This window comes from Nomia melanderi, chromosome 5 (genome assembly GCF_051020985.1).
Source record: "Nomia melanderi isolate GNS246 chromosome 5, iyNomMela1, whole genome shotgun sequence".
NCBI lineage: Eukaryota > Metazoa > Arthropoda > Insecta > Hymenoptera > Halictidae > Nomia > Nomia melanderi.
The window spans coordinates 11183477-11210650 of NC_135003.1; the positions used below are offsets into that span (position 1 = coordinate 11183477).

The 27174-nt window shown below is 42.7% G+C and overlaps 1 protein-coding gene across 8 annotated transcripts in view; it reads right to left on the minus strand.

The window, feature by feature from the left end:
- Positions 1–27174, minus strand: part of RhoGEF3 (Rho guanine nucleotide exchange factor 3) — a 174316-nt gene that overhangs the window by 105697 nt on the left and 41445 nt on the right. For all 8 annotated transcript variants that reach the window (XM_031985525.2, XM_031985518.2, XM_031985515.2 and 5 more), the window contains exons 3-5: positions 9281–9455; positions 7416–7689; positions 3237–3532 (exon numbers count right to left, since the gene is read on the minus strand). In XM_031985525.2, coding sequence (XP_031841385.2) covers positions 3237–3532; positions 7416–7689; positions 9281–9455 — 745 coding nt within the window. The remainder of the gene's footprint in view (positions 1–3236; positions 3533–7415; positions 7690–9280; positions 9456–27174) is intronic.

A 27174-nucleotide genomic window follows, 5' to 3' on the forward strand; every position in this document is an offset into this window, starting at 1 on the left:
TCGAGGCGGAGCGCTTCACGCGTTTCGCAAAATGCGCGCGTGGAATATAAATTCTCGAATATATCGGTCATCGAACTAGGTCGGTGGGGAAGAATTTTCGAAATGAAATCTGTTCCGCGTTCGGCCAGTGATTTTCGGCGTGTCAACGTGACGACGCCGCGGCGGCTCGACACGCCGGCAATTTGCGGACCTCGTGCCGCTGTTCATCATTAATGAGCCCCGCTAAATGTAGTCGGCTGGGCTGGCAAAAGAAGGCAACGTCACCATAACCTTCCGGCGTAGTAATGATTCATAAAAGGAAGAGCAACCGCGGAAATGGAATTGTTGGCAAGATTCGAATCGCCCACGGAACGTTCGAATAAAAGGAATTCCAATCTTACAAATGACTCGATTCGTTCTCGGATTAGACGGTTACGGAGAGTACTTGATAAATCTCCCGGGAGAACCTCGGAACGAAGTTTTCGTCGTTTTCAATACCACCTTCCAATTTCCTGTTTCGAATCAGTCCCCGAAATGGCCATGTAAAGTTGTTACGCGAAAATACCGAGGAAATGGAGAAAACAAAAAGTTCTACTGCTAATAAAAATATCCATGGAGACACCGTTCGCGATCCTATCACTCTCAAATTTTATTTTCTGTAACGGTGGTAATTAAAAGTTGGATTTTATTTTGCGAAAATTTCGTACTGGGACAGAAGCGAAATTCAATTACCGCACTTTCATCTTTTAGCAATGGCACACGATTCGGGAATTAGATTACAGGAAAAAATGTCAATTTTTATGGTATTCGTAAGCTTTTCAATAGAGTTATAATCGAACGAGTCCGCGTTTTATCACAACACTATTTGCGGATCTCCGAAATGAATATTCCCTTCAATTTTACTCATTGTAAAGGTAATGGATAAAATATTGGATTTCACTGTGTCAAAATTTCATGCCGCTGATAAAAGCGAGTTTCGGTAACTCTGTTACCCCGCTGGCCGCGTTTCTGGGCTTCGGGACTTTACCCGAAAATTGCATATTTTAGACGAAATCAATTTGAATGAGGCGAACTGCACCTTGGGAGGAGGTCAATTGGTTCGGATAAAGTATCGAATATCTGGTTAAAGGGGGATATAATTGTAATGTGCATGTGGAAGTAATGAGTCGGAGTTCGTTTAACTCGAATCGATTCGAATCAGGTATCACGAGCCAATGTATATCGATTGCCCCGGACTGTTTTATTTTCAGCGTAATAAGAGAATAGGACGGGGAGCTTCTCTTCCAATATCGAGAGGCTATTTGCGGCCAGACGTGGACTGAGATATATCCGCGAATACATTATTCGTCAATTTGTTTAAGTTTAGCTGTCATACAAGCGAAACGTGTTGGCCCTATTTTTGGTTCGATCCGAGCAACGGATGTTGGCACGGTTGTTGCAGGGAAACATTATATTTACCTTTTAACGGACATAGTTCGCAGGGTGGCTGGGGATCCCCCGGTTTTCACAGTTGGATTAAAATCACTCTCGCGCGTTAAATTAGACGCCGCGTGTCACTTCAAATATCACGACGTCACCGGAGATCGATGCACCGTCACTTCGCGGCCGCATTAACCACCCCGGCGTTCACCGGGCTCGCGCGATTCCCACTCGACTAACGGATTGGACTCCGTTAATTATTTCACGTTGAGAATTTCGATCTATCATTCGGGAGGGTCGTTCTTCGAGCAGACGTCAGGAGGAAGTTCATTGGATCGAGTAATAAGTCGATGGGAATGCTTCTAAATCAACCGTAGAGTGCAATTAACGTTGAAAGTAAATCGCATTACCGCACGATAATAATTTGTTTTTATTCGATGTTCGCTTGATTAGTAACAGAAGCGATTCGAAGCGGATCGAGTTCTATACACCGGGTAATTTGAAGTTTTCAAATGTTTCAGAAAACCGTATTCGTTTGCGACCACTATTCTCGTATTTGACATTTATCTACCGATCTCTTTTGTCAATTCAGTGCCGTAAGTTTTATTCGCGGCGCGTAGAACGGACAAAAATCGGAACAGCTATTATTACGACAAGAAACGATTAATATCACAGCGTTTCTTCCCTCTTTCGACATCGTCCATAAACAGCAAGCCTTTTCCCCATCTCCTAGAGACGCGCCTATTGCTCAATCCAATATATTTGAAGTAAACAAGCCGATCGCTTTTTCACCATGCCCCTAAGCGCAGTAAAAATCATCCAAGGCAACTAATTAACCGTATACGGCCACGGAAAAGAGTTCTAGGAGCTATTCGCCGTTCACCGCCGTCCCTCCCTCTACGGTTTCGTTAAATTTTGCATTCGCGTGTGTAAACAAGTTACGCTCCGCGGGGAAGCTCCAAGCGGTGCAGGAAGCGGTCCCCGTCCTTTTCATTCAGCTTCATGAAAGTTACATCGCGTGTAACCGTCCTCGAAGACTGCAAAAAGTAAACACACCGGTACGAGAATGGGAGAAAGAGAGACAGAGATAAAAGGAGGGAAAAAGAGAGAAAGAGAGAGAGAAAGAGAGGGGGAGGGGGGGAGTCAGACGCAGGCCACGCAACGATCGAATTAATTTTCTTCTTACCGTATCGATATCAACGATCCACCGTATTAATCCCGGCAGCGACGAACCGGCCGTTTTTGCGACATCGATCTCCCACGGAACGAAAGCTTCTTAACTCCGATCGCGAAGACCGATTTCGCTATGCTTATTTGTCTAGTCCTCGACCGGTTCTTTATTGACCTATCGCATAACTGCGAATTCCCTGGCCCACGTACAAATATTCAAGAATAATCCCCGTGACTCTCGATATTCATGTACACACGTCATCATCCTCCAGGGACGCTGAGGTACAACGCATACCGTCGCGGCAAACAACTTGTCCGACGAATAAAGGACTCGAGCACCGTTAACACAACACGCGTGGGCATACTTATCACCAGCAGCGACGAAGATCCTTCGTACGTACGGTTCGTTCACTTTTTCCGGGAGCACAGACACACGAGGTGAGTAGAAGGTGAAACAATACGCGCGTGCGTAATTAAAGATCTTCGTGCAGGATGCAAATCTGCGAACGAGTGGGACTCGTTAGAGCTGAGTCGCGAATGCTGGGAAAATGGAGGAGAGGACAGTACAGTTGGGATTTCTCTGGTGGTTTCCCGGCGACGCCAGAAAGAAAAACGTTTGGACACGGACAGGGAAAAGAGATGGCCGCGGGGACACGCGCGCGCGTTACCTGTCGCCGCGGGAGCCGGTGGCCGTATTCGAGATGTCGGTTGAATCCGCGGCCGGACTGACTCTACGTGGCGGCAACGCGGGAGCAGGGGCCTGGCTCGAGGACGAGGACGAAACGGGCCCTATGACGCCCACGTTGCCCCCACGTACCCCGTCCTCGGCCGAATGTTGCCTGCTCGAAGATTGCGAGCTCTGGGACAGCCAGCGGCGGCCGCCGCCGCTCCTCGTCACCACTGCGCCACCACCGGTTCCTCCAGCCTGATGGGGCCCACCGCCTCCGCTGTCCAACGATGTGCTCTGCGATCAGAAAATTTCCAATTATAAGCATTTCAAATTTGAACCTTCTTCAGGACCGAAATTTCGCTTGGAGAAGGCGGAGATTTTGGTTTCCGTTTCGTGGAGTTTACATGGTTCAATTTGTATTAGTTTTAACAGTGCAAGGACGGAGGGAGAGATTAACGAGCTGCTGGCAGGGTGTCTGTTAACATTTTGTTGTCGAGAGACTGTAGATATAGTCGCGAGGAAAACAAAAGTTGAAAACGAGAAAGTGTAATTTCAATTGAGTCTGTGTTGAATCTTCAGTTTCGTTAGTTTGTAATGTTGCAAAACTGATGTTGGATTTTGGTAGTTTGTAATTTTATAGTGAGACGTTTCGAAGAGAATTTTGCAGGAAGTACAGTGGAAATGTTTATGGAAATGACGCACAATAGATTCGGTGGTATTATTAGTCAATAGCTTTGGGGTATCTGTATTTGCATATACATCCGCAATCAGGCGATAGAGTTCAATGCAGTCCGGAGGTTTGCATTTGATATGAATGCAGCTATTACGATAATTTGTGTTGTTGTTAAGATGAAATTCCCAACAGTTTCTAATCTACGTCTTAAGTAGTTCCAGGGACATGGCTCTAATGTTCTCTAGCTAAGCGTAGGTGATAATAGTGGGAAAGTTTTGGTAAGCACAGGGAGAATGGCTTATGAATAGTCAGAGTAGTCGAGAGACCCGCTATTCTTCTATTTATTGGATGGACATGCGCGCTAGAATACGCGTGCTAAATGCAAACATTATCGTCTCACAGTGATAATACATACAGCAAACTGATTCGAAATTGGGCTTCATTTCAGTACTAATACCAAGTGAAAATGTCGGTAAACCGTTGGGAAATGTGGATATTTAGACCAGCAAATTTTCATGTGTAGACAGTATTTCCCTGTTTGAAGTATATATAGGTTATCTTCTCGAGAGGATTGGGTTTCTAGGGGATCCTTTGAACAACGCGTCGAGTGTTTAGAGTACATCGATACTTGGAAAAGGGCGAGAAAGGGCGCGAAGAGTGTTGGGTTAGTCACCCCTTGGGTTCTTCAGAGATTCTGTATTCGAACCTCTTTCGCCCCAGGTTTTCCAGAGACAATGCTTTGATGCGAGCGTGTTTGAAGATGTATGCAGACAGTTTGTTCAAAGTAGACGAAGATACTGTACCAACCAAGCCGATAACAGTAACTTTGCAAATAGTAATAATATTTCTTTCCTTCCAAATACACATCAAAGATTCCATTTCAATAATATTAAAATATTATACATTTATATTATAAATTTCATAATTAACATAAGTTTTCTCTTTCCACTAAGGGTCCCAAACAAACGAAAACAGAAGATTTAATAATAATTTCATTAAATCTCGTTTGAAGCAATCTCCATGTATTTAGTATATTTCTAGATCTCAAACAAGTGCAAATAAACTGCAGTCTGCTTATTAACTATCTTAAACAGCTTTTTACCCTGAATGATATTTTAGCAAGGTTTTTCTTCGGACATCTCGGATACGGCGATTACGTTCGACAATGGGATCCCGTAATCGATATCCCCTTAACACGATATCCCGGACGCGGTTAAAGCGACGCCGATGCAGTTGGCGTCTCTTCCCGGGCATTTTCAATTATTTCTTTGACGAGCAAGTTAATCGATTCGGCATGGACGGTCTCTTCGCGGTTTCTCGTCGGTCTCGTTTTTCCATTCTGCTTCCTATCCCTCTTTTTCTATTTTTTCAGCTGTCCCTCTCGTCTTCCCAGTTCGACCAACGACGGGAAGACTTACCCGACAGATTCACGACACGCATTCTTCCTAGGGAGAGGATTCATGATTCGAGAATTAGTTTTCAGCGATCCGCCGCGGGATGGCTGAAGATTCGAAGAAAATCGAGGAGGACACCAGGTTTATTGCCCTTTTTCTGCCTTAATTAATTGCGCCCGGAGTCGCCTCGTGACATTCATCTGACTCAACTGACCGAACATGGCGCGGTTTCGCCACTGCCATCAGCTTTTAAGAGGAAAACCGTTTATCCTGAACCACATTGTGTACGTGACGACGTTCACTATCGAAATGATCCATTTTCTTGCGTACACCGTACACAAGAAAATCAAACGGGCTTCGGTTCTTTACAAATCGATCTTTCTTACGTATGCTCCTCCATTTACAATATCAAATTCGGCCAAAATGAAACGGTCGACATACAAAACCATTTTAAAAACGAACTACTATTAAAGCGGATCTACCATGTGTGTCAACTGCTATTTTACATAAAGGAAACACGTGTAATCACTATTTAATTTTTGTATTCTACAATATTAGTTTTCTACATTCTCAAGTAAGAAATTCCAACAATTTCAGTAACCGATGCGTATGAGAAACTATGCGAAACGAGGAAGAAAAATACATCTGCTTATGAACGCTGCCATTCGAGTTCCCTCGGTTTCTACATTGTTTACAAGTGAGGCAGATCGGGAAGAAGTCCAAGCCGCGTGAGTCGATTGCATAAAGGCATTCTCGAAAGAGTGGCGCGGATCGTGACACGAGACGAACTAAACCCGCGGGAGAGGCGAGCGAACGAGCGAGCCAGCCAGGCAGCAGCGGCCGTTTCTACTTCCAAATACGGACGAGGCGCGAGAGACTGGCTACGCAACTCCTTCGACGAAAGTATTTTTATTTTCGTCCCGGCTCGGTGAAGAACCCGTCGCGTCGCTGGCCGCGGCGATCGGTCGGGAATCGAGAAATCGAGGGGCCTCGCCTCGCGACGCGTCACTTTGAAGTGCCGATCGGATCTCGCGATTAATTGCGCCCGTTTCCCATCGCCGCCGCGGCGCCGCCGATAAGAAACACGAGAAATCGCGACGCATTTCGTTACAAGGCGGATTTCTTTCGGCGGTCCGCTTGTTTACCTTAACGTGGAAAAATTGGCGTGAGCCTGCGGCGCGGAACGAAATTCAACTGGGAAATATATGGGTCGATCCCGATAATACGGCTCCCCGCGAGGAAACATTTTAAGAATTTTCCTTCGACCTGCGCGCAAAGCGGTTTCCAATCCGTTTTTTCTAGCAATGTTAACTGAGATTGGTTTTTAATAACGTATTTCTGTTGAATGTGAATATGACACTGAAACTGAAATGGCGTTTCGAGTGAATGGGTGAATTCGTTGAATAGGGAATAAAACGTGGTTGTATAATTGTTACTGATATTTAATGCCTACATCAGAAGTAAATCAGTAGAATTTGAGAATAAATGGCACCGTGAAGTTTCCGGAAGATGGATGAAGGTAGTAGAGCATAATGGATGGTACACAATGTGGTTGAACAATATTGTACCGTTCGCGAAATTGTGTACACTTTAGATCTGATAGGAAAACTGAAAGCACTTTTGGGTCAGGTTAATACAACAGCGAGACGGTGGAACGGTACTTTATGCCTTCAAGATACTCAATGGCACTACGCTATCGAAATATCGCTGTAAAATGAACATGTTGAGATTATAATTGATAATTCGGTTTAAAACATATTTATATTTAACACTTATATCTGACTGAGGCTTCATTTCCAAGGAACTCCATTTAGAAGACTATCGTGTGTACTTATGGTCATAAGTAGATACAATAAATCACGAGCAGACCAAATGTCCAGACACGATTACCTTTCAAATCATAGAACAACAATTTATCTTGAAACTCAAGTCCAATTCTACGCAAGATATCTCACTGTCCTCGACTGTGTCACAATTACAAAGGCACTCTGCATAGATGGTCTTATCCTTACCACTGCCAAAAGTCCTTTGACATGTTCACGGAAACAGAGAATTCTACGACAACGAACATAACATTATTTCTCCCGAAGTCGACGACACGAACACTTACGTTCAAATGGTTCTTCCTGGAAGTGACGCTGGAGTCCTGCGATGATCCCCTGGAGTAGTGTCTGGAGAACACCTCGGCGAGCCTGGACCTGCCCGAGCTCGAAGCGTTCGACTTCGTTTTATTCGGCGGTGACTCGTCGGCCGTTTTCGTCAAATTCGGATTACTACTCTTGCGCTCCGGAAAAACTAAATGCTCGATGTTTGGCGTGTATCCAGGATCGCTTCGGACGATATCCTGCAGGGTCACGCGGCCCCCGGCGCTCGGTCCGCCATTACTGAAACAGCCCGGGTCGGGCGATTCCTTTTTCAGCGAATTCCCCGTTCCGCGACCAAACGCGACGTTCCCGGTTCCATTCTACCGTATTTGCAAGTAAAACGATCGCACGGAAAAGCAACGGCCCCGAGAAATCAAAATTTTAGAAGCCGGGAGCTTCGGTCGCTCGGCTTCCCGCGAGACACACCCGCAGACCGCAGACAATCTTCCCGCGCGAACGGGATTTTCATGAAAGAACGTCGGGACGGGGTACAAGGGAAACGTCCTGGGAACAAAAGGATGCCGAAGACAAAAGCGGATCGGGAAAACGCAGTGTCGCGCACGTTGACACGCGTAATATCGGTTTAAAAGGGTTAATTACGCGAGCCCGCTGAAAGCCGAGATCTCCTCCGCGAGATTCTCTCCGCTTCCTTTCCGCCGGCGATCCGTCAAAGACGATAAAGAAAAAATGGGAAACGGACGGCTGGTAATAAAAATGTCGACAACAGACCGCCCTGGGACCCGTTCGAACTGAAACACACCGGCGAAGACGGATATGTAACACTGACAAAGGGAAAACACGCCGCGCGCAGATCGTTTCTCGTTTCGCCTTTGTGCACTATTACCGTTTGTTTTAATATTCTCGATCGTCGGTTTACACGCGTATAACGTTTACGGGACCGGCGAAACGAGGGAAAAAGTTTGTCGCTCGGAAATTGCGCGGTCGTGCTTTTAATTCCGCCCGGAATTAATTTTATGAAAATCGAATGGTATGCGGATAGTAGTTGTGTGCGAGATTGTTCTGATGGTAAATAATTTTTTAATTGACAATTCAAGTTACTTGCATTCGATGCATGGAAATATTTTGGGGTTGCACTTGGTGTACTGGAAGTTGTTGCAGAATCTAGAAAGGGGCGATTTTGCAGGTAAAAATACCTATGAAATGTGGAATAGTTTTATGTTACTTGAATAATTCGTTGAGAAACTCGGTTTTTCACATTTGCGGTGTACTCTTATGACGAAATGCAGCATGCATGATCATTACTTACTATTTCCATTTATTGCGAAGACTAAAGCTGGTACGTTATTATATACTTGCATGCGCAAGTAGAAACGGTAAGTAATGAACAGATACGATGTGGGAGTCATATTCCATTATGGGAACGCTTGGCAGGTTTTCAAGAACGGAGCTTCGTAGAGGGAAATTCTTCCGCGCAGTTTCAACTTACTTTGCTTTTTATGAGCGGATACAAAACCTATTAGTATAAAAAAAATAAAGTATAAAATTTCTAAACCCTGCAACAATTAAAACATTTCCAAGGAAAAATCCTTTATCTCATTTATTCGTTCATAATACGGAATAATATATTCCGTCAGTTGTTATGGAATCACAATTGTTCGTATTTATCAAATTTAAACTCTCTGTAACGAGTTTACCATTCTATTACAAGTTACACGATTAACGTCAAACTGAAATTCGATTAAAACACCGTTTGCAACAGTCGATGAAGTTAACAGTGTTAAAAGGGAAGGAAAAAATAGAAGACCGCAACGTTCGCGCAGATTATCCGGTGTAATAATTAAAATATTTTGAAACCGTTTCGCGTGCTGACCTGGGTCCAAAGCCGTGCGACTGCCTCTGGCCTCGTCTCTTCCCGTTTCCGCGGCCGGGCTTGATGTTCGTCGCCTCGGCTAATTGCAGCAGGCGGTTACGATGCTGCCGCAACAGCGGGTCCTCCCTGCGATTCATTTTAACCGGTGCAAGTGGAACCCTGTCGTCCCTACATCCTGCAATCGAAACGAACAACGATCAAGACAATACGTCAACCGAAAGAACAGTCGTGATGTCGACAAGACACTATAAACATTCGCCATTAATGTTTAAAGTTTAAAGCGAATTTGACAAATTTAAATGTTATTTACTCTTTTCTAATATACATTAACACGTTAAACGCCATGCCAGTCACTGGTGACTGATCCTTCTGAAAGACTAGAAAACAATCGTGACACACATGATAACCGATGTGAAATGAAAATGTTTAATAACGTAACTAAGTTGGTGACTAAATAATTAATAATTGTTCCTGCTTTTCTTTGCTACAAAAGAAAACCTCTACGGAAAAACGCTCAAGACTTTCGTGGCTCTTAACGCGTTAAATATCATTTTTCTCTGATCAATCGTCAACCTCTAGAGTAAACGTAGATGTAGAGTAAGCATCAACTTCTTGTCTTTTCTTAATAAATTATTAACGATGAAGTAGCTATTTCGTAACACGGTTACGAAAGAAATCACAGGACAAGGGGTGAAACAAACGAATTCATAAAACATCGAACCGGGGCCGTAGAGGAAAACAATTAAAGCATCGAGCGAGTACATTAATCCGCTTAAAATGCGGCCGGCCGGCTGCAGGATGGAATACCACTGCCAAATATTCCCGATTTTTCATCGTCGTAATAACGGAACGGGGTCAGCGAGGCGAATAGAAACGGCGATCGCGGTGTCTTTATGGCTTTTACCCGCGCGTTAATTCCCGACCGTTTAATATCTCCAGTGTCGGGCCGGTTAATCCCGTCGAGCCGCATCTTTCGACGCTTATTATTTTTCTTCCCGCGGTTGAAACACGCGGGAACGCTCGCTCGTCCTCCCCGCTGGCCGACTTCCGAAGTTTCGTGTAATTAAATCGGTCTGTTCGATATTGCTTGTCCTTCCTCGGTAAAGAACTCAATTATCGGCGACGCCCTGTTTCCCGTTAATGGGATATTTTAATCAGCGGCCGAATATGGCTGCTCGCACGGTTGGAGATCCCCGAGATAGAGACCGCATTAACCCTTTGCGGCGCCAAGTGTTTTTGGTTCTTCACTTCGAACACCTGCGTCAGCGGTATTTAATTCGATTAGCGATCAACATGGCGTTATAACCATTGATTCGGGAACATTCAGAAAACTCATGCACTTTGTTGAATACCACATATCGTATTTGAAGTCTGATCTAACTATGAAACATTGTTTTACGTAAAAATAAAATTGACAACAACAATCGTAGGTTTTAGAGAGCATCATCCATTTTTGATAATCTTTTTATTTATATTATGATCGTCAGTTTGATATACGATGTAATTACGAAGAAAGTACTTAGCTACAAGAATGAAATTGAATGTTGAGACACAGAACCACAAAGGGTTAAAGGCGGTGAACAACGTTACACAAGACGTTCTCGTGAAACGTAAGCCGCGTTTCGTTTCTGCAACGCAACGGATCGCAATTACCGGCCCGCGAATTTTTCTCCCCGGGGACCCCGTCGGATCGGGAACTGAATTCACCACCGACACTCGAGCTCGGCATGCTTTTATTCTCTCCCCGAAGTGAGAATCGTCGGCAAAGTCCTGGCATGGACTGCCCGAAACGTGACTCCCGTATTTTTTTCTCTTTCCCCTCTTTTTTTGTCTGTTTCACGTTAATAACTTGTGGCATTGTTCCGCCATTGTACGACTTCCGCGAACGCCGGCCTTTATCTACCTTCAAACGAGGCAATTTTCATCGGGACATTCTTTTCCTTTGGTCAAGTGTTTTCGGTTCCAAAACGAAGGGAATATGAAACCGGTCTGACGAGATTAAACAAACTCGTAACTGAATTTGGTTTATAATAAATTCGATATTGCAAATGTCAAATGGCATCGATTGAGACGAGCGTGGTTACGAAATATAAAGATAAACAACGATCGTTAGTTCAGTTTTTAACTCCGTAATAAAATATATATATATATATATATATATATATATATATATATATATATATATATGTATATATAGATTGTTCGTTGTATAATATTTCAGTCCTGCGTTTATCTCTGAAACGCGAATTTCCCACGGAAAACTGTGGTACACTCTACATACGCGTCATAATTTCTTTTAAACAGTTATCGATCAAATTATCAGCAAAATATCCATATGCACACCGCTCCGCTAATTGGTACAGGTATCCGACCGGTGGTCAGCTATAATGTGCTTAATTATAACGTCAGATATCGATGAAAGTTTGCGGCTTCCGGCCGTTCGAGCAAACAGCTTACGCATCAAATAATGTGCCCGGAAAAATTTCATATAAGTTCCAAACTATTTTGCCACGGAATTCCAATGAACGGACGTTAACGCGAAACCCGGCGCGAGTGCCGAAGAAGAATCTAATATAACGTAAAAATTTGATTAACCGGCTAATGGGGCGTAAATTGTTTCCCACCGACCGTGATTTTAACTCGTTCACGTTGTCCGAGCGTGATGAATTTCACATGCATCCGTTTGAGTCCGTTCGACGAATATTAAACATTATATTTAACCAGAATGAAATATTTTCGCGTCGCCGAACAGAGCCGTTTACTCTTCGATGCTTCCACCAAATTCAAGATTCGTTTCCGCTATTATTCACGAGTATATTTCGCGCAGCTGAGAACACACGCGTTTTTGTTAATGTTTGAAACACGCTCGATACTTTTGCGCGTTGTCAATTTAACAAGTGGGGTATCCCCGATGAAAAACATTCGCGAATTTGCAGCAAACATATGCACCGTCGCGGAATGTCGCGCGAAGTCTATAACTGGCGCATCAATCGGATTTTATCTGCTCAATGTGACGAATGATGTTTCTTTGAGATTGTCAACGGTTCGTGGTTTGCTAGAATAAACAGTAGACTTGACGTGACTCCATGAGAGAAAGTCTAATAGTATCAAATTCCAAAATACGTGTGATTTCATGCATCAGAATCATCGAAAACTGGATTGATCGTATTCGTTCCACCAAATGCGGTCTTGGTGGTCGTTTTAATGGTATTATGTGTTACGCGGAATGACATCGTGTGTGCTTAATGATAAAGCAATGAGCTCCTGATTGTCTTTTATATTTTCCATTTTATATGGATTCAATGTTCTATTGTTCTAATTGGGAAACTCTGTACTTTGCGTGTAACAGCCGTGTAACAGCCATACGTGCATCGGTCCGCGAAATAAACATCGCGACGACCTATCAGAAATGAAAGCCCACGGTCGTACAACTTGGTAGTAATTCCACTTCTCAAAAGATCGTGCCCGGCATCCGCTTTGGAATTTCCAACGGTGGAACGCTCGGTGCTGCGCTGCATTTTCAATATTGACATATCAGGGATAGAACGGAACAAACAGGAGCGGCGGGGTGAGTAATCAAACGTGCCCCTCCCCTGCCTTCCTCCCTCGTTCCGTCTTACTGTATTTGCATTATTATTCGTATGATCGGTATCATTGGAAATTGCCTTTGACGTCAGCGCTATCCACTCATGCAAATAAATGAAACGAATAGGAAATGCTGTCTCGGATGAAACAACGCTATTGTCAGGATTAAAGTCTGACGGCGTGTCGCTGTGCATTGTTCATTCTTAAAAACTGGGTGAAATCGAGTTCGAAATACTAAAGATTCAGTTTTCATTCTGAGTTCAAAGTGACTCGATCTTCGTCGTGCCGTTTTATCGTCGCGCGATTTTTTACGTGGAGCGAATAGGCAAAACGAAATTCCAACTGAAATGGGTAATTAAATGTCGTTGAAATCAATTTCATTGGAATTCATTGCTCGCCACTGTTTGATTTGTTGAACTGAAATAAATATTCTAGAAGAGGAATTCGTTGTACACTAAAATAAATTGATATACATTGAAGAATGTTGTTATGCGAGCATTAATTTTTACGAAAATTCTTTTTCTCTCGAAGGACAAACATCATCGTTCATTCCATATGTGATCGATCATTTCCGGACTGCGGTCTGCATTACAAAGTGTACATTTGTAGCAATTTAAAAGTTAATTATCTTTGTGATTAATTACCCGTAACCGCTTGCCACAGTTTGCAGAGACGCTCCCGTTGTCAGTTAACGAAAACTCGCCTGTTGTTGAAACTACGAAATAATAATGACGCTGATCGCTGTTCGACAAATGGAAATATGAGATTTCGAACGGACAGTTGGTTTTTTACGCTCGTTGAAATGCCCCGATCGAATGGCGGTTCGTGAACAAGCATCAAATGGGGGAGCAAATTGTGTGGTCAATGCCGCGGAAAAACGAACGGATTTCCCTGTGTTTCTCAGTGCTCGTGTTTGGCTAAGCCACTCCATAAATTGCAAATTCTGATTGGGATTTACGAGCGGCGTGTGTTACAGACTTTCAAAACGAAAACTACCGCGGTCCGTAGCCGGTACTTCGGCGCGTGAGATCGGGATTTATGGTTACTCGGTTAAAAAGGAAAGAGAACTAAAGAACAAGGAACGGTCACGGATCGTCTTGACAATCTTGCCCGTTCTGTATCGATACCACGATACTCCCCCGGGGTAGAACCGATACGTTACCAATATCGAAGGAAGAATTACCGATATATTCTTTAATTTTAGCTGTCACAGAAATATTATGTAAAATATTCATCTTTATTCGATGTAAAAATGTTTAAAAAATGTATTTCATGTATTACGTTTTATCTTCAATATAACCGTTAAAATCGAAGCACCGAAATATGATGTAATAGGAGTACTCAAATATTTGGAATTTTTAATTGACCAAGATTGATTTTGCTCATTCAAGGACACAATGCGTTCCGCGAACTGTGCAAACACGGAATTCAATGGAAACGAGGAATGATACGGCGTTAAACTCATGGTTAATAAAAACGGAAGTAATTTTAAACGATTCTACGTAACGATTAATGAACAAGTTCGAAGCGATACCGCTTCATGACCACAACCGCACTGTGATTACAAGTTGGGAGCGATTAAATGCGTTACGTAGCATTTGAAATAATAATTGAAGTCGCGTCAATTTTGGAGAGAAGTGACCGGTGTGCAGAATGAAATGAACGAAAGCTTCTTATCGTGAATGTTCTAAAATTCAATTCAGGGGTAGCACATTATACGACTGAAAACTGAATATTAAAACCTGAAAAACTGAATCAGTCGTAAGTAGGAAAGTCTACGTGTGCACCGAGTGATTCTATTGTAACGAATCCAATGTCCAAAGAACGCATAACAATGGCTCAGGATAGATAAAGACAAATCCGGGTCACTGAGGATTGAGAAACCCCATCTGTAGAAATCCTGGATCGAGAAACAAAATCGGATCCATCTGGGACTGAATGACCAGTATTGGATCAACCCGATACACACACCACTAAATCGGACGAATTTAAAGCCGATAGGATCGAATCGGATTAACGCAGGACAAAGGGACTCAAATCAGAATAATGTTGAATGGAGGTGCTCGAATGAATCCAATTTAGAAAAAAACAAACGAAGACCTGGGATTCTAATTTGGGATCAAAAGAATTGGGTCCATCGAAGACATGGACACCCGAATCGAGTGAACCATAAACCAAGAGGTCCGATTGACACCAATTTAGGATTGACAGACCTGATCTGCTCCATTTCCGAACTCAGAGATCCTAGTCTTTGAACTTTCGAAATCGGAAATTCAATCTAGAATAACTCAAGATTCGGAACTGAAAATCTTAATACTCTAATCCTGAATCCTCAGGGATAGGGTTCTTCTGGAGCAAATGTCTTCCAGTTCTAATGGTAAGTTCCATCCCTCATTTTAGATTCGTCAATGAACATCGCTTGTCTTCAAATTATTAATGTTTAATAGTTTGGTAATAACATTGTAACTGATGAATGTTGGAACAGAATAAAAGTTCCATTGTTTCCTAGCAGAAGATTGGACTTCCGTGGAAATCGGAGTGTCTCTAGTACTCAATTTCATGAGTTTTTCGATGCGTACTGCCACCAGCTATCGCGAATCGATTTGTAACATGTCAGACAGGCTCACCCCCCACCCCTCCCCTTTTTATCCCTGTCCTTTTTGTCGAACAATTAACCACGACATTGGTCTCGATAACAACGAAACAGCTACCTGTATCCGTTGTTTTCGGTATACGTACGAATAGAACATAGGGATACGAAATGGAATGGAACAACGAGAAATGAATATTCCGGTCACGTTTCCGTGTCAGTCACCGTACCTCGATGCGAAGGTTTATCAGTTTTGCATGAAAATCAACCTATTTTATAATGGAGTTCCAGTATTCTATGAGCGCCAGCACAAATGATAAAAGATCGTTGTTTAAAATAAATACATTTAAAGACTTGCATTATTTCAAAACAGTATGGTATTGATCAATAAGGATTGATAAAAAATAAATTTCTTTAAAGCTTCCATTAAAAGGACGCAGCGTAATAAAACAAATTCTATGGAAAGTATACGTGTATAGTATACGCGGGGCTGGTTCAAGAGACGGATCAAATAAAAGAGAACTCCGGGGTTCGACACGTTCCTTCGTAATGAAACCGAGGGGAGAGCCTGAACGTGTTTAATGTCACCTCGTACCTGAGTCAATGATACTACCAACATCCCTTCTACGTGCTTATTCAAAGGGGGAGCTTTCTTGTTGACAGTTGAATCCTATAACTGAATTATTAAATCGTCTCGTCACTGAACCAACGTACCAACGGGAGAAAAATCAATTTCGATAGTCTTTGTTGGTATTTAAATACATTCATCATACGGGGTGTGAATTTATACACCCTGTCACGACATATTCAACACATTCTTGGATGCCTTTGATCGTGTCAAACGATTGTATATCCGTAAATACAGTTTCCAAAATATTTTCCTTCCACTGTATATTCCTTCCAATGTCATATTCAACGGTTCCGTCAAAAAACATTCAACGAAACACCTTGAAAATGCCACTGTCGAATATTATGATTCTCCGCTTGCGCGCTCGTTGAAATAACCGCTTCTTGTTTCAACCAGGAAATTCCTCGGGTTTAAATAATTCCCCCTGCTCGATGCCCTGAAGAACGTCGTCTCAGCAAGTGCAAAGTAGAGCTTTCAAGATTTGGCGCGCTTCAACACGGGCCTCCACGGTGTTACTCGTTTCCATGCACACACGCGCGAACACAACGACCGCGCTGAAACCCGCGCAATATTCCACGTGAACACACAATGTCGGCATTATCCGGTGGCTTTCGTGTTCGCAGCCAGATAAATACAACGAGGACGGCGTTAAGTCAACATCGCGCGGTTATCTGGACTTCCCTGAGAGGAAAACGCTCGTAAAGACAGAAACGGTCCGCTCGGAAAGCTCTTAAAGCCCCGGCCATCATCGAATTACGCGAGATTTTCGAGGGTCACGCCATTGTGTCGCGTTTTCGGGGCATCATGGAAATTTTCCGGACGTCCTCCCTACGGCCCTTCTTTCCCACTGCTATTCTCATTTTTAACGCTATATTAGAAGAAGAATTCTATTCATTTTGTCGGCAGAATTTTAACCGAGGGCGGTGAGAAAATTGAACAATAGAACGCGATGCAGATTATAAATGAATTTATGAATTCGTTAGTTTTAACATTTCTCTACGATTATCCCTAACGTTTGCGTTGTCTTGAAAGAGAAATATGCGTAATAAATATGTCAGTTGAATACATCTTTAATTGGAAAATAAGATTGTGGAACGTTCGAATTATCTTTTAGCAGTTCTTCTCCGATATTCCATGTGAAATCGAGTAATCGTTTTAAGGGTAATACAATATTCTACAAGCTTGAAATGTCAAGGAGTAGGAATACGCCATATAATGATGAATACTATGAAGTGTAAATTCATACTTTGTTTTTTTTTTCAAATGATTAAACCGTTCTGAAACGTTCTTATTTTAAGTATTGTTACGGCGGTGTAAGTTAGATAGAACATCTGAAACATTGACTTCAAACAATCCATGATAACACGATTTACAACGTATTACACCGATCTCTCGGAGGAAGTAACTGCGTTTGACAGATGCACATGCGACTGGATTTCAATGCCCTTAATGATCAATCTTGGTAATCCTTCTTCTGCCGTCTGAGAGATTAATTAATCACGTAACCGAACAAATCCTCTCTGAGAGATCCCTCGCTGATAGATGCTCGAAGTTGGGGTGAAATTCCGTTATGCAATTTCGCGGATGATTTCCCCATGGAACGCACGGTAAACCATAAAACTTTGTATCGGGCATAATAACGGGCGGTTCTCAGACAGACAAACAGTATCGACCAGACTTTTTCAATCAAGCCATCCAGAAGAATCGTATATTGGGTATTTCAATCGTTATTTGCGAATGTAACTGCGTCGCACTCCACCGACCGTGAAAATATTATGGCGCAGTGAATCAATTCACCTCTGTATTTTAATTAGTATGCTTTACGAACCATTCTCAATGACCAAATTAATCTATACAAAATTGAATATCACAGTTTGTACTGTCATTCCATTTTGGAGCTAAATTTAAATCGGTATGTACCTAATATTCTTATAAATAGCACGAATAGTGTGATCTTCGAATTGGAAAAAGTTTGATAATCATAAATACCATAGACATTTTTTATTTACTTTTACCCAAACACAGGCGTAATACATAGGTGTTCCGAAAGAAGATATGGAAATTTGCCAGGACAAACTATAGCCATGGTCTTAAAGACTTGAACTCTGCAATACGGAACTCTAGAGTGAGAGTCTCGTGGAGATAAGAGCTCTAAACGACCAGACAGAGAGAAGATTGGAGTCCAGTTGATTCTAACTTAATCTAGATTATCGAAAGTCATCAGATCCTAGAAACTTCAGAAGTCTCGTACTGATAGGATTCTAGTTTGGTCTGTTCCAGGCTGACCTTAACTGCTGAGGGCATTCCCCCCAAAACCCCCAGTGTCAAACCCCCAAGCCGTTTTCTTTCAAGTAAGATCTCAACAATGTATCGAGGTATTACGGAAGGAATATTGAACTTCTTTTAGCCAAGACAGTTGCCAAAGTCTCGAGAATCCTCGAAACAAAATATTCCAGAAGCTACAATTTGTGTTCGCATAATGAATATACATGCTTCCAGTTGACCCTTATTTTTCGTACATCCTGCGCTATAGGGACAGTTGCTAATTTACACTTCGCATAAAGAATTAACCATTTGTCTTACTTTCTCCCACGATAAATTGCACTATTTCCTTAGAACACAGCGATGCCACAAACACTGGCTTACATTTCTGTGTCTAATTTTAGGTCGCAACAGAACTCCGTCAAGCACCACCTTGTTAGAATGTCACGTAGAAACTCTCGCAGACTTAATGATCTATACAAACGTATTCTACCAGCGTACTATGTGGCCACAGGGTAGTAGAATCCTGTAATAGAATACTATGATATATCAGGCGTAGGGTTCAATGAGGAACTCCATGGAGCATTATATCGTCACGCGTGGATAGCACGGGTCTTTCCAGTGTGCGTCAAGGGTCACAGTTGAAGATGGGGCGCATGCATAATTCGCGTTTTCGAGTACCGTGGGGAGAAATGCTGAGAGAGAGAGAGAGTGAGAGAGAGAGAGAGGCAGAATGAGAGAAGAGAGGAAGGAAGGAAAGCACTTGGACAGCGACAGAAAAACCGCAGGAGTAGATTTTCAATTATCCTGGAAAAGGTGCTTGAAGCATTCGAGCCAAGAGGGAGGAAACGAACGCCGGATCGTTCACCAATACCGAGTTTCCCGCCGCCATTGGCTGAGAGTTCCGAGGAAGATATTAACAACATAATGACGCTTCTTTTCCTCGAACAGCCAATCAGTCAAATTATGCAAAATGAAATTATCCTCCCCGCAGAAAAATAATGTTGGTAGATACTTGTCCATTATACAAACACAATTGTAAACGCAATTCTTATGAAAAGGAAACTTGTTTAGCTATTTCAGGAGACCGATTTCTCTCAATAACGCTGAAATGTCGTTATACCTTATAACTGAATTCAGTCTAACTTTTACCAGCACATACCGTATTATCATACCCAACACTTACAAACGTGTTTTGTCGACCTCATTACAATCGCGTCATCATCCCTGAGAGCTCATAGGCGTGGTATAACTTCAGTCTTGCCGACAATGTGAGGGAAATGGTAATTATACCACGGCGATTCATGAATATGCAGCATCTATTAATGTGCAAAACCTAAGAATAAACAACTGAACAAACTTCAACAATGTTTTTACTTCGCTTTTATCTTCGCGGAATAATAATGCCAGCCCTTACGAAGTCTGAACGCTTCTCGAGCCCGTTGCTTACGAAATATTCAACATTCGTTTCGCCCGGAATGCTTTCGAAAATTTGGTTAACATCGTTTTCGTCTCTGGGGAGCATTATTCTTCAAACATACCGTCTGAAGTAAATGGGTGCGTAAATTCTCGATAACCGTCGTCTCACGATAGTCAGAAAAATGAAGACGGGAACAAGCCGAACGAATTACCAGTCGAACCGTTAGTTTCTATAGTTGCGTTATCAGTCTGGATGGGCGCGATTATACGAAGGCAATCCAGTATATATCCTTTTTACACGCGAATTCACCGCTGACCTCGGACATCGTGTTCGATACACGCAAAAGATCCCATCTCCTTTCCCGGAGATTAAAAATCTGGCCGTGATCTATTCGCGCGCCCGCTCGCGAGCGTTCACGCCCGCGAAATTCTTTTTCGAAATTACGAACGGCGATATAAATTTCCCACGATAGAGCCCGACTCTCTCTCAGTTATAAATCGCGCGCGAATACAGTCCCTCCCGCGGTATCGAGGTGCGCGCGACTATAAATTCACGGCAATGTTTCGACATGTTTAAGGGAGCCGTTAGAGTATAATTTAAGAAACTGCATAACTGATCAAATATGGATTACCGCGTCTCGCCGGATCGTTTCGACGACGCAGTCGAGGCCGGGTCCTAGCATCCTGACGCGTCGGTCGATACGAAAGCCGTTTTGCGACGCGGGAAGGAAAGTTGGGCCAAAGGAACCGTGATTAGATGCATATTAAAGTGAATGATTAACGTTTCGATCGCGTATCTAATTAATAACGCTTAAGTTTAGGGGATATGAGTTTTGATATGGATCCAGAAATGAATTTCCTCGGTGACCTATCGAACGAACCGAATTTCGTTGGACTTATGAGATGAAAGAAGGTTAAAGAAATAATCGCTATAGAAGATCAAACGATTAAGCTTTCAGTTTCTCTTTCGCTAGGAAAATTGTTTTGAGTTTATAAGTAATTTGATGAGTGCCTAATTCTCGTGATCTCGCAATTAAAGTGGTAAAATGCAATTTTCTAAATGATTAACTTAGGCTCACTGTGATCATCTCGATTTCAATCGCATATTAGTAACAACCGACAATCATAAAAAGTGTATTACTTTCAATTAATCGTCAGTAATTCGTGGACAGATGTATTTACGTTTCGCGCAACTCCGGTGAGGAGGGCCGGGCATAAATGGGCAAGCCCAACTGGACTCCGGCTCGCATGCACAGTTGTTTAGTCAACGATATCCACCCCGGCAACTTCGCGCGAGGCGATTCAGTTCCTCCAGGCATCGTCGACACCTGCGGGAAACTGATATCTCACGCTGAGACTTTATAGGAGACTTACCGTGGACTTACCGCGAAGATATACGGTCCGGCGGTGCCTACAAACTATTCCCTCCCATTCGGAACTAGTTTCCAGTCATTATTTCACGTGAGTTATTCGAATCTGGTCGAAGCCGCGGCACGTAAAAATTATTTAAATGTCCACTGATTTATATTTATGATTGCATTACTGTACATTCGATGTACAAATGTACAGTACGTTTAATTTGAATGAAAGCTTCAATGAGAGTGTTGTTCCTTGAAATTCTCAGTGCAAATTAATTGGACTGTTTATTGAATTCATTATTTCAACGTATTTTCGGTTATACGTCCCTTCTCTCAAATATTGAACTATACTTAATGGAATTTACGTAATTGGATATCTACGCGTTGGCAATTATTTCTTTCCAACTCGCGCGCCGCTGAAACAACTTCAACACAAACTTTTAGTCTATTTTTCACCTAGCAATTCCACCTTCGTTCAAATATCTCGGAGAATTTCTTGTTTCCGTTTCGATACTGTCATCGCTAACTTTTTCTCTTTTTTAATCGATCGTTTTATATACCGGGTGTATCGCGTATCAAAGGTGTAGAACCAGATTTTCACCTTTTACGACGACTCCGGTACGAAGTTCGAGCGTGAACTAACGGAGTTTTGTTACGTCATCGAATTGTTGACAGAAATAGTTTAGGTAGAAGGACCGCCGACGGAACACAGAACGCAGAACGCGCGAACGGAATACTGGAAATGCGCCCCCAAAAGTTTCTAGGTTCGCGGGTCTCTGTCGCAGCCCAGCAAACCGCTGTATTCGTGTCGTTGCGCTTCACAGATAGCGAGTTTCCCATCCGCCACTTTCCCGGCCGGGTGTCACGCGAACCCTGACATTCGTTTTTGTTCCGCTGGATTGAACAATTCGGCGAGACAATGTCGCGGATGTTCGATCTACCGAAAATCCCCGCGGAAATTCGGAATTCTTCTGCCGGCGCGAGGCATGTACAGTGGATTTCAGAAACAAATGGCCAAACTTCGCCGCGCGACATTTATCTCTGCGATGAGAAAACGTCACGTGAACATGCCGCACCGGAAATCCATCCTTGCCGAGACTGAATAGTTCGTTCGCGACGAATCGCGATAACAAAGCCGAACGTTTCCCGAAATAGATTGAAACCTTTCGCTTTATTATTTTATTGATCACCGATATTGCTTTTAGTAATTGTTTAATTTACTGTTTCATCGGAGAGCAATGTGCGTGTATGTGTGCTTGAGATGACTTTACTTATAATGATCTTTCGGCAAGAAAATGAAATGTGTTCGTTTGTTGTGCAGGAATCTATTACATAAAGTAAATATTAACAACGACAGACTGGTATTTTCCGATAAATGTGAGTTGTTTAATATTTATGTTTCCCAATGTTCGTTTATAATCTATGATCCGGTTTACCATGAATCTGCTTCGACGATATTATGTTCTTCCATTTTTCATTAACTCCTTGTTTTCCGTATATTCGTGTATCTATCCATAATAAAGTTGAATTATCTACTATAATTATCATTTCTGTCAATGTATACCATATCATTTCGTAACAGAGAGACGTATTATCATCGCATTCTAATGAAATTAATTAACATGTCGGTAGCTATGATAACGCAAACAGTGTTCAGCAATAGCGCATTGTTCGCCACGTATATATCGCCAGGTAATAACGTTCTGGACTTCTAACAAATATCCTTGTCGAGCACCGTTTTGAACGTATAGCTATACAGGCTGTTCCAGAATACGTGCACACGGTTCTCCAGTTTGATCGAACAAACGCGAAAAAGAAAGCAGTATAAAAATTTCTCCCCAAAGCCGGTTACACACTTCGTGAGCGTATGCCGTTTAACAAAGGATACGAGCAGGGACCGAAGAGAAAAACAGAATCGAATAAAATCATCCGAAGCGAAAATTCCGATTGGCAGAACATCAAAGAAATCAAATGACCGGGTAGGAAAGTTTCAGATATTAAATTTTCAAATCGATTTTCACGCCGGAGGAAGTGGAGGGGGATGAAATTCGGCCGGTAACAAATGGCAGCGGGGTTGCCGGTGAAAAATTAAATCGACCCTGGGAGATTCGTACGCATTATCGGTACCTAATGTTCGCGCCGCGTGAACGACCCCGACTCGGCGGGACTTTTTATCCGCGAAAATCGTGTCGCGCAATATCCGTTATGGTAGCCCGGCCACGGCTGGTGCGCTCGGTGTATCGTAAATCAATTTTCTTCACTGCGCCGTGCATTTCTCTTCCCCTTCCGTTCCTTGTCGCGATCCTGTCGCGAAGTTTAGCTTCGTTAAACCGGAAATTGGCAGGTCCTTTGCCGCTCCGGGAGGGATTAAAAGAAGGACTAAGCAGGCGTCGCGGAGTGAAAATTATTTCCTTTCCTTAACGCCTGCGAATCTAGCCAATGACGTTCAAGAAAATCGAATGACGGTCTACTTTGAATATATACTGTCCGCAGACGACGTTTATTCTGATCCCCGATCAACTGAAACAGCAGTACAAGGGGAAGACGTCTACCCGCGATGAACGTTGATACCGGTTTCGACCGCCTTGTTATTGACTTAGCCGTGTAAATGATCGCAAATGAAACAGAATACGACAAAGTGAGATATAATGATACAGAATGTCACTTTGTCGTATTCCGTTTCATCTGCGATCGTTTAAGCGACTCGGCCAATAGCAAAAGTCGGTTGAAACCGAGGCGTCAACGTTCATCGCGAATGGACGTCATCCCCTCGCTGTACTGCTGTGTCAATGAGGATTGGATGTTTTGATTGCGGGTAGTATGATGAAATGCGGAATAGAAGTTAGGGGATGAATAATATTCCACGGCAAATATTTGAGTACTATTAATTAAATAGCTATTGAATATTTATTCTCAATTAATGTTCGATCGATGGAAATCACATTATTTATGGAATGACCCGATATTTCGTTGAACGTTTACGTCAGCCAGACATCGCCTGCTATATTTGCACTGGCCGTCGAATATTTAATGCACCACTGCACCTTTAATATTCCACGAACGTATGTGGGTGCAAGTGAATTCTGCCTGGCATTGTGCACGGTTGTTTAACATTAAGTATCGCTGCGATATTCAGCGCGCGCCCGCGGCGAGGATAATGAGCACTGAAATTATTGCAAGTAATCGAGGACGAAAATTGTTCCCGTCTCAGCAGATGCGCGTTTCTTGCACGCGTTGTTGGGCGAGCGTCGGTGTTCGTAAGACGCGCGGAACGAGAAAAGCTCGCGACGAGTGAAAATTCACTATACTGGGTGGATCACGAGGATGCACTCGATATTTACAAGTACATAAAAATACTTCGCTGTATTCTAAATTAGTTCTCTCATTCATTTCATCCGCGCATTGTTTTATAATTCTACGCGAAACGAGAAACGTGTAACATCACGAATTTCAATTTAATAAATTCAAATCCCATCGAATCTCCTGAAAATCGCGTTGGAAGACTTTTCGACTAATCAAATATTAGTAAAACATCAGACGCTGTATTATTAAGACAAATTCATTCAGCATTCACGTGTTAACGTTAATGTGGAACGAAGCTAAGCGAAGACGTTCCATCAAGTCCCGCGCACCGTATATTTACGTGAAAATGGAAGTTTGAAGCAAGTTGCGCTATCTTGCGCGGAGCATCCCGTATAGACCATAAATGTTGTAAAAGATACATGCCCGAAGCAGGAGCCAGCGGCGAATAAAGTTTAACGACCCCGTGGAATGAAACGGGAAACCGTAAAGTCTAAACGAAATACACGCTGTTAAGTCCCATGCAGCTCGTTGACGGTCGAGAAACGGAGGGGAAAGAGTTTTGACAGGAATTCCAATATTTGATTCGGTCATTGTGAACGGAATGAATAATACTGGCGGTCTGGAGCGCGCGGAGCGTAAGTTTCATAACTCCGCGTACCCACAATGCGTCTTCGCCGTATAACGTGTCACCGTCCAACGATCCTCTACTGCCAGCTTTGTCTGCAAGTTTGTACTCTCCCGCGGTAATTCGAGTCTCGCAGAGAAGAAGATTACCCGGTATAATTGAAATTGATTGCATTTGAACGCATAAGCAGGATTCGGCCAAAGGATTCATCCCTCAAACGTCTCTCAGTATAGTTAAAGACCCTTTGACTTCATTACCGCGAAACCATCGATGTTATGCAAACGAAACATACCGTTAACCATCGGATTATTACACTGAACTGACAATTAGAAGGTTCCTCGTGGATTCATTAGAAATTAACCGAGAGGGACACGTTAACTCGTCATTCGTACTTGATTTTACGTAACTAATTCTTAGTTATATACACTTAACTAAATAATCGAATATAAATCGATCGTCCTTCTACTTCGTTCAATTATAATTCATAATTTCGTGCTTTGTACGTGAAATTTCATTTGTTGAATTCTATTTTATGTTTTTCGCGGTGAAAAGGAAGTTATTGTTTATAGAACGGAGACCTTTTTTAAGAGTGGAAGGGGAGGAACAGCGGAAAGGTAAAGGTCCCGATTTAATAATTTCTGTGAACCAGATTGCGAGCGTTGTTCAACGACCATAAAAGGTCGCCGCGGGAAAATGAATTTCGTTGTAATTTCGTAAGCACAAACGACGGGCGAACTTTTCGTTAACTCGATAAACCTTTATCGGACGCGACCGATTAAACACGTGAAATTTGATAATTATATATTCCGCGGTAGTTTCACCGCGATCTCGGCGTTACGTCGCATGAATGCGAAACGATCGGAATTACCCGCGAAAATGGTGAAGAAGGTAAGATTGGTAATAAAAGGCGGGACGTTGCTCGGAATCGATTGGAACAGAGTCGGTTCATAAATGACAGATGCGTCCGCCACGACGTTCCCGGGCATTTATTCATTTTCCTTTGATGAGAAGCATTCTAACTCGTCGCGTCAATGAATTCCATTAAAAGGAAACAGTGGCGCGGTGAATGGTGATCGTTCGATCCATCAAAGATTTATTTGTCTCGAAACAAAGCGACTTCGATGGAAACGGACCGATTCGCTTCTCCATTTTAATTTATTGCGGAAAAACGCGAGAAACCGTTGCGTTCGGAATGTTCCCTATTCGACGATTCAGTCGTTATTTACATAGATATTCGATTTATAGAATGCCGGACAGAAACTATCACTCTTCGAGCATTTCATTCTTCGAAGAATCTATCTGCCACCTAGAGTTCGCGTAAACATAATAATCGAGAATCTTTAGAAAACACTTCCAACTAGAGAAACGTGGAAATAACCGTGATTCCGTGGAACGGTAGGTATGCTGAGGCCTCGCGACACGTGAAATTGAAAGATACGTAGAAAAACTCGTTTCCCATCCCACGGGAAAGCAACGTCCAGCAACGATAATTTTGTTTTCGCGTTGTTGTCGGCGTCGTTTCATTCATTTTCGTGGAAAATGGACAGAATTGACGGGTGAAACGGAAAACTATGGCGCGCGCTCTAGCCGCCACGGCTGAATGCAACTTTGAATATGACTCGGGAACAATTGGTTCCTTTAATGAGATTGCCCGTAGATGTGTAGGTACGTGCACACAAACACACGTGACGCAAACGTACGTTTCAGAGCGCAGTTCTTACTCCTGCGCGGCTCGCCAATCGTCGCGCTGAACGCATTATTAACGCAACTGACGGCGCAAAAATACATTTATGACCGTAGCACTAATGAATTCTCGGATATTAATGCATACTAATGCCGACGGTGTTTAACTCGAACTCAAATAAATTATCGCACACGGTGTTTTCAGAGATGTCGATACCAAAACGACAATCTACGGAATTGCAATAATTTCACCGTAATATATAATATATTGCTGTGCCAATTAATAAACAATATTGGTATGAACATGAGCATTTCATTCCATGTTTAGAAAGGATGGAAATTGCGCGGTTAATTATTCGTAATTGATAATTTGGGTTATCGATGTGTATTGCCTAACATTATCTTATAAGAAAACACTTTTAATTATTCGATAGGAATTTT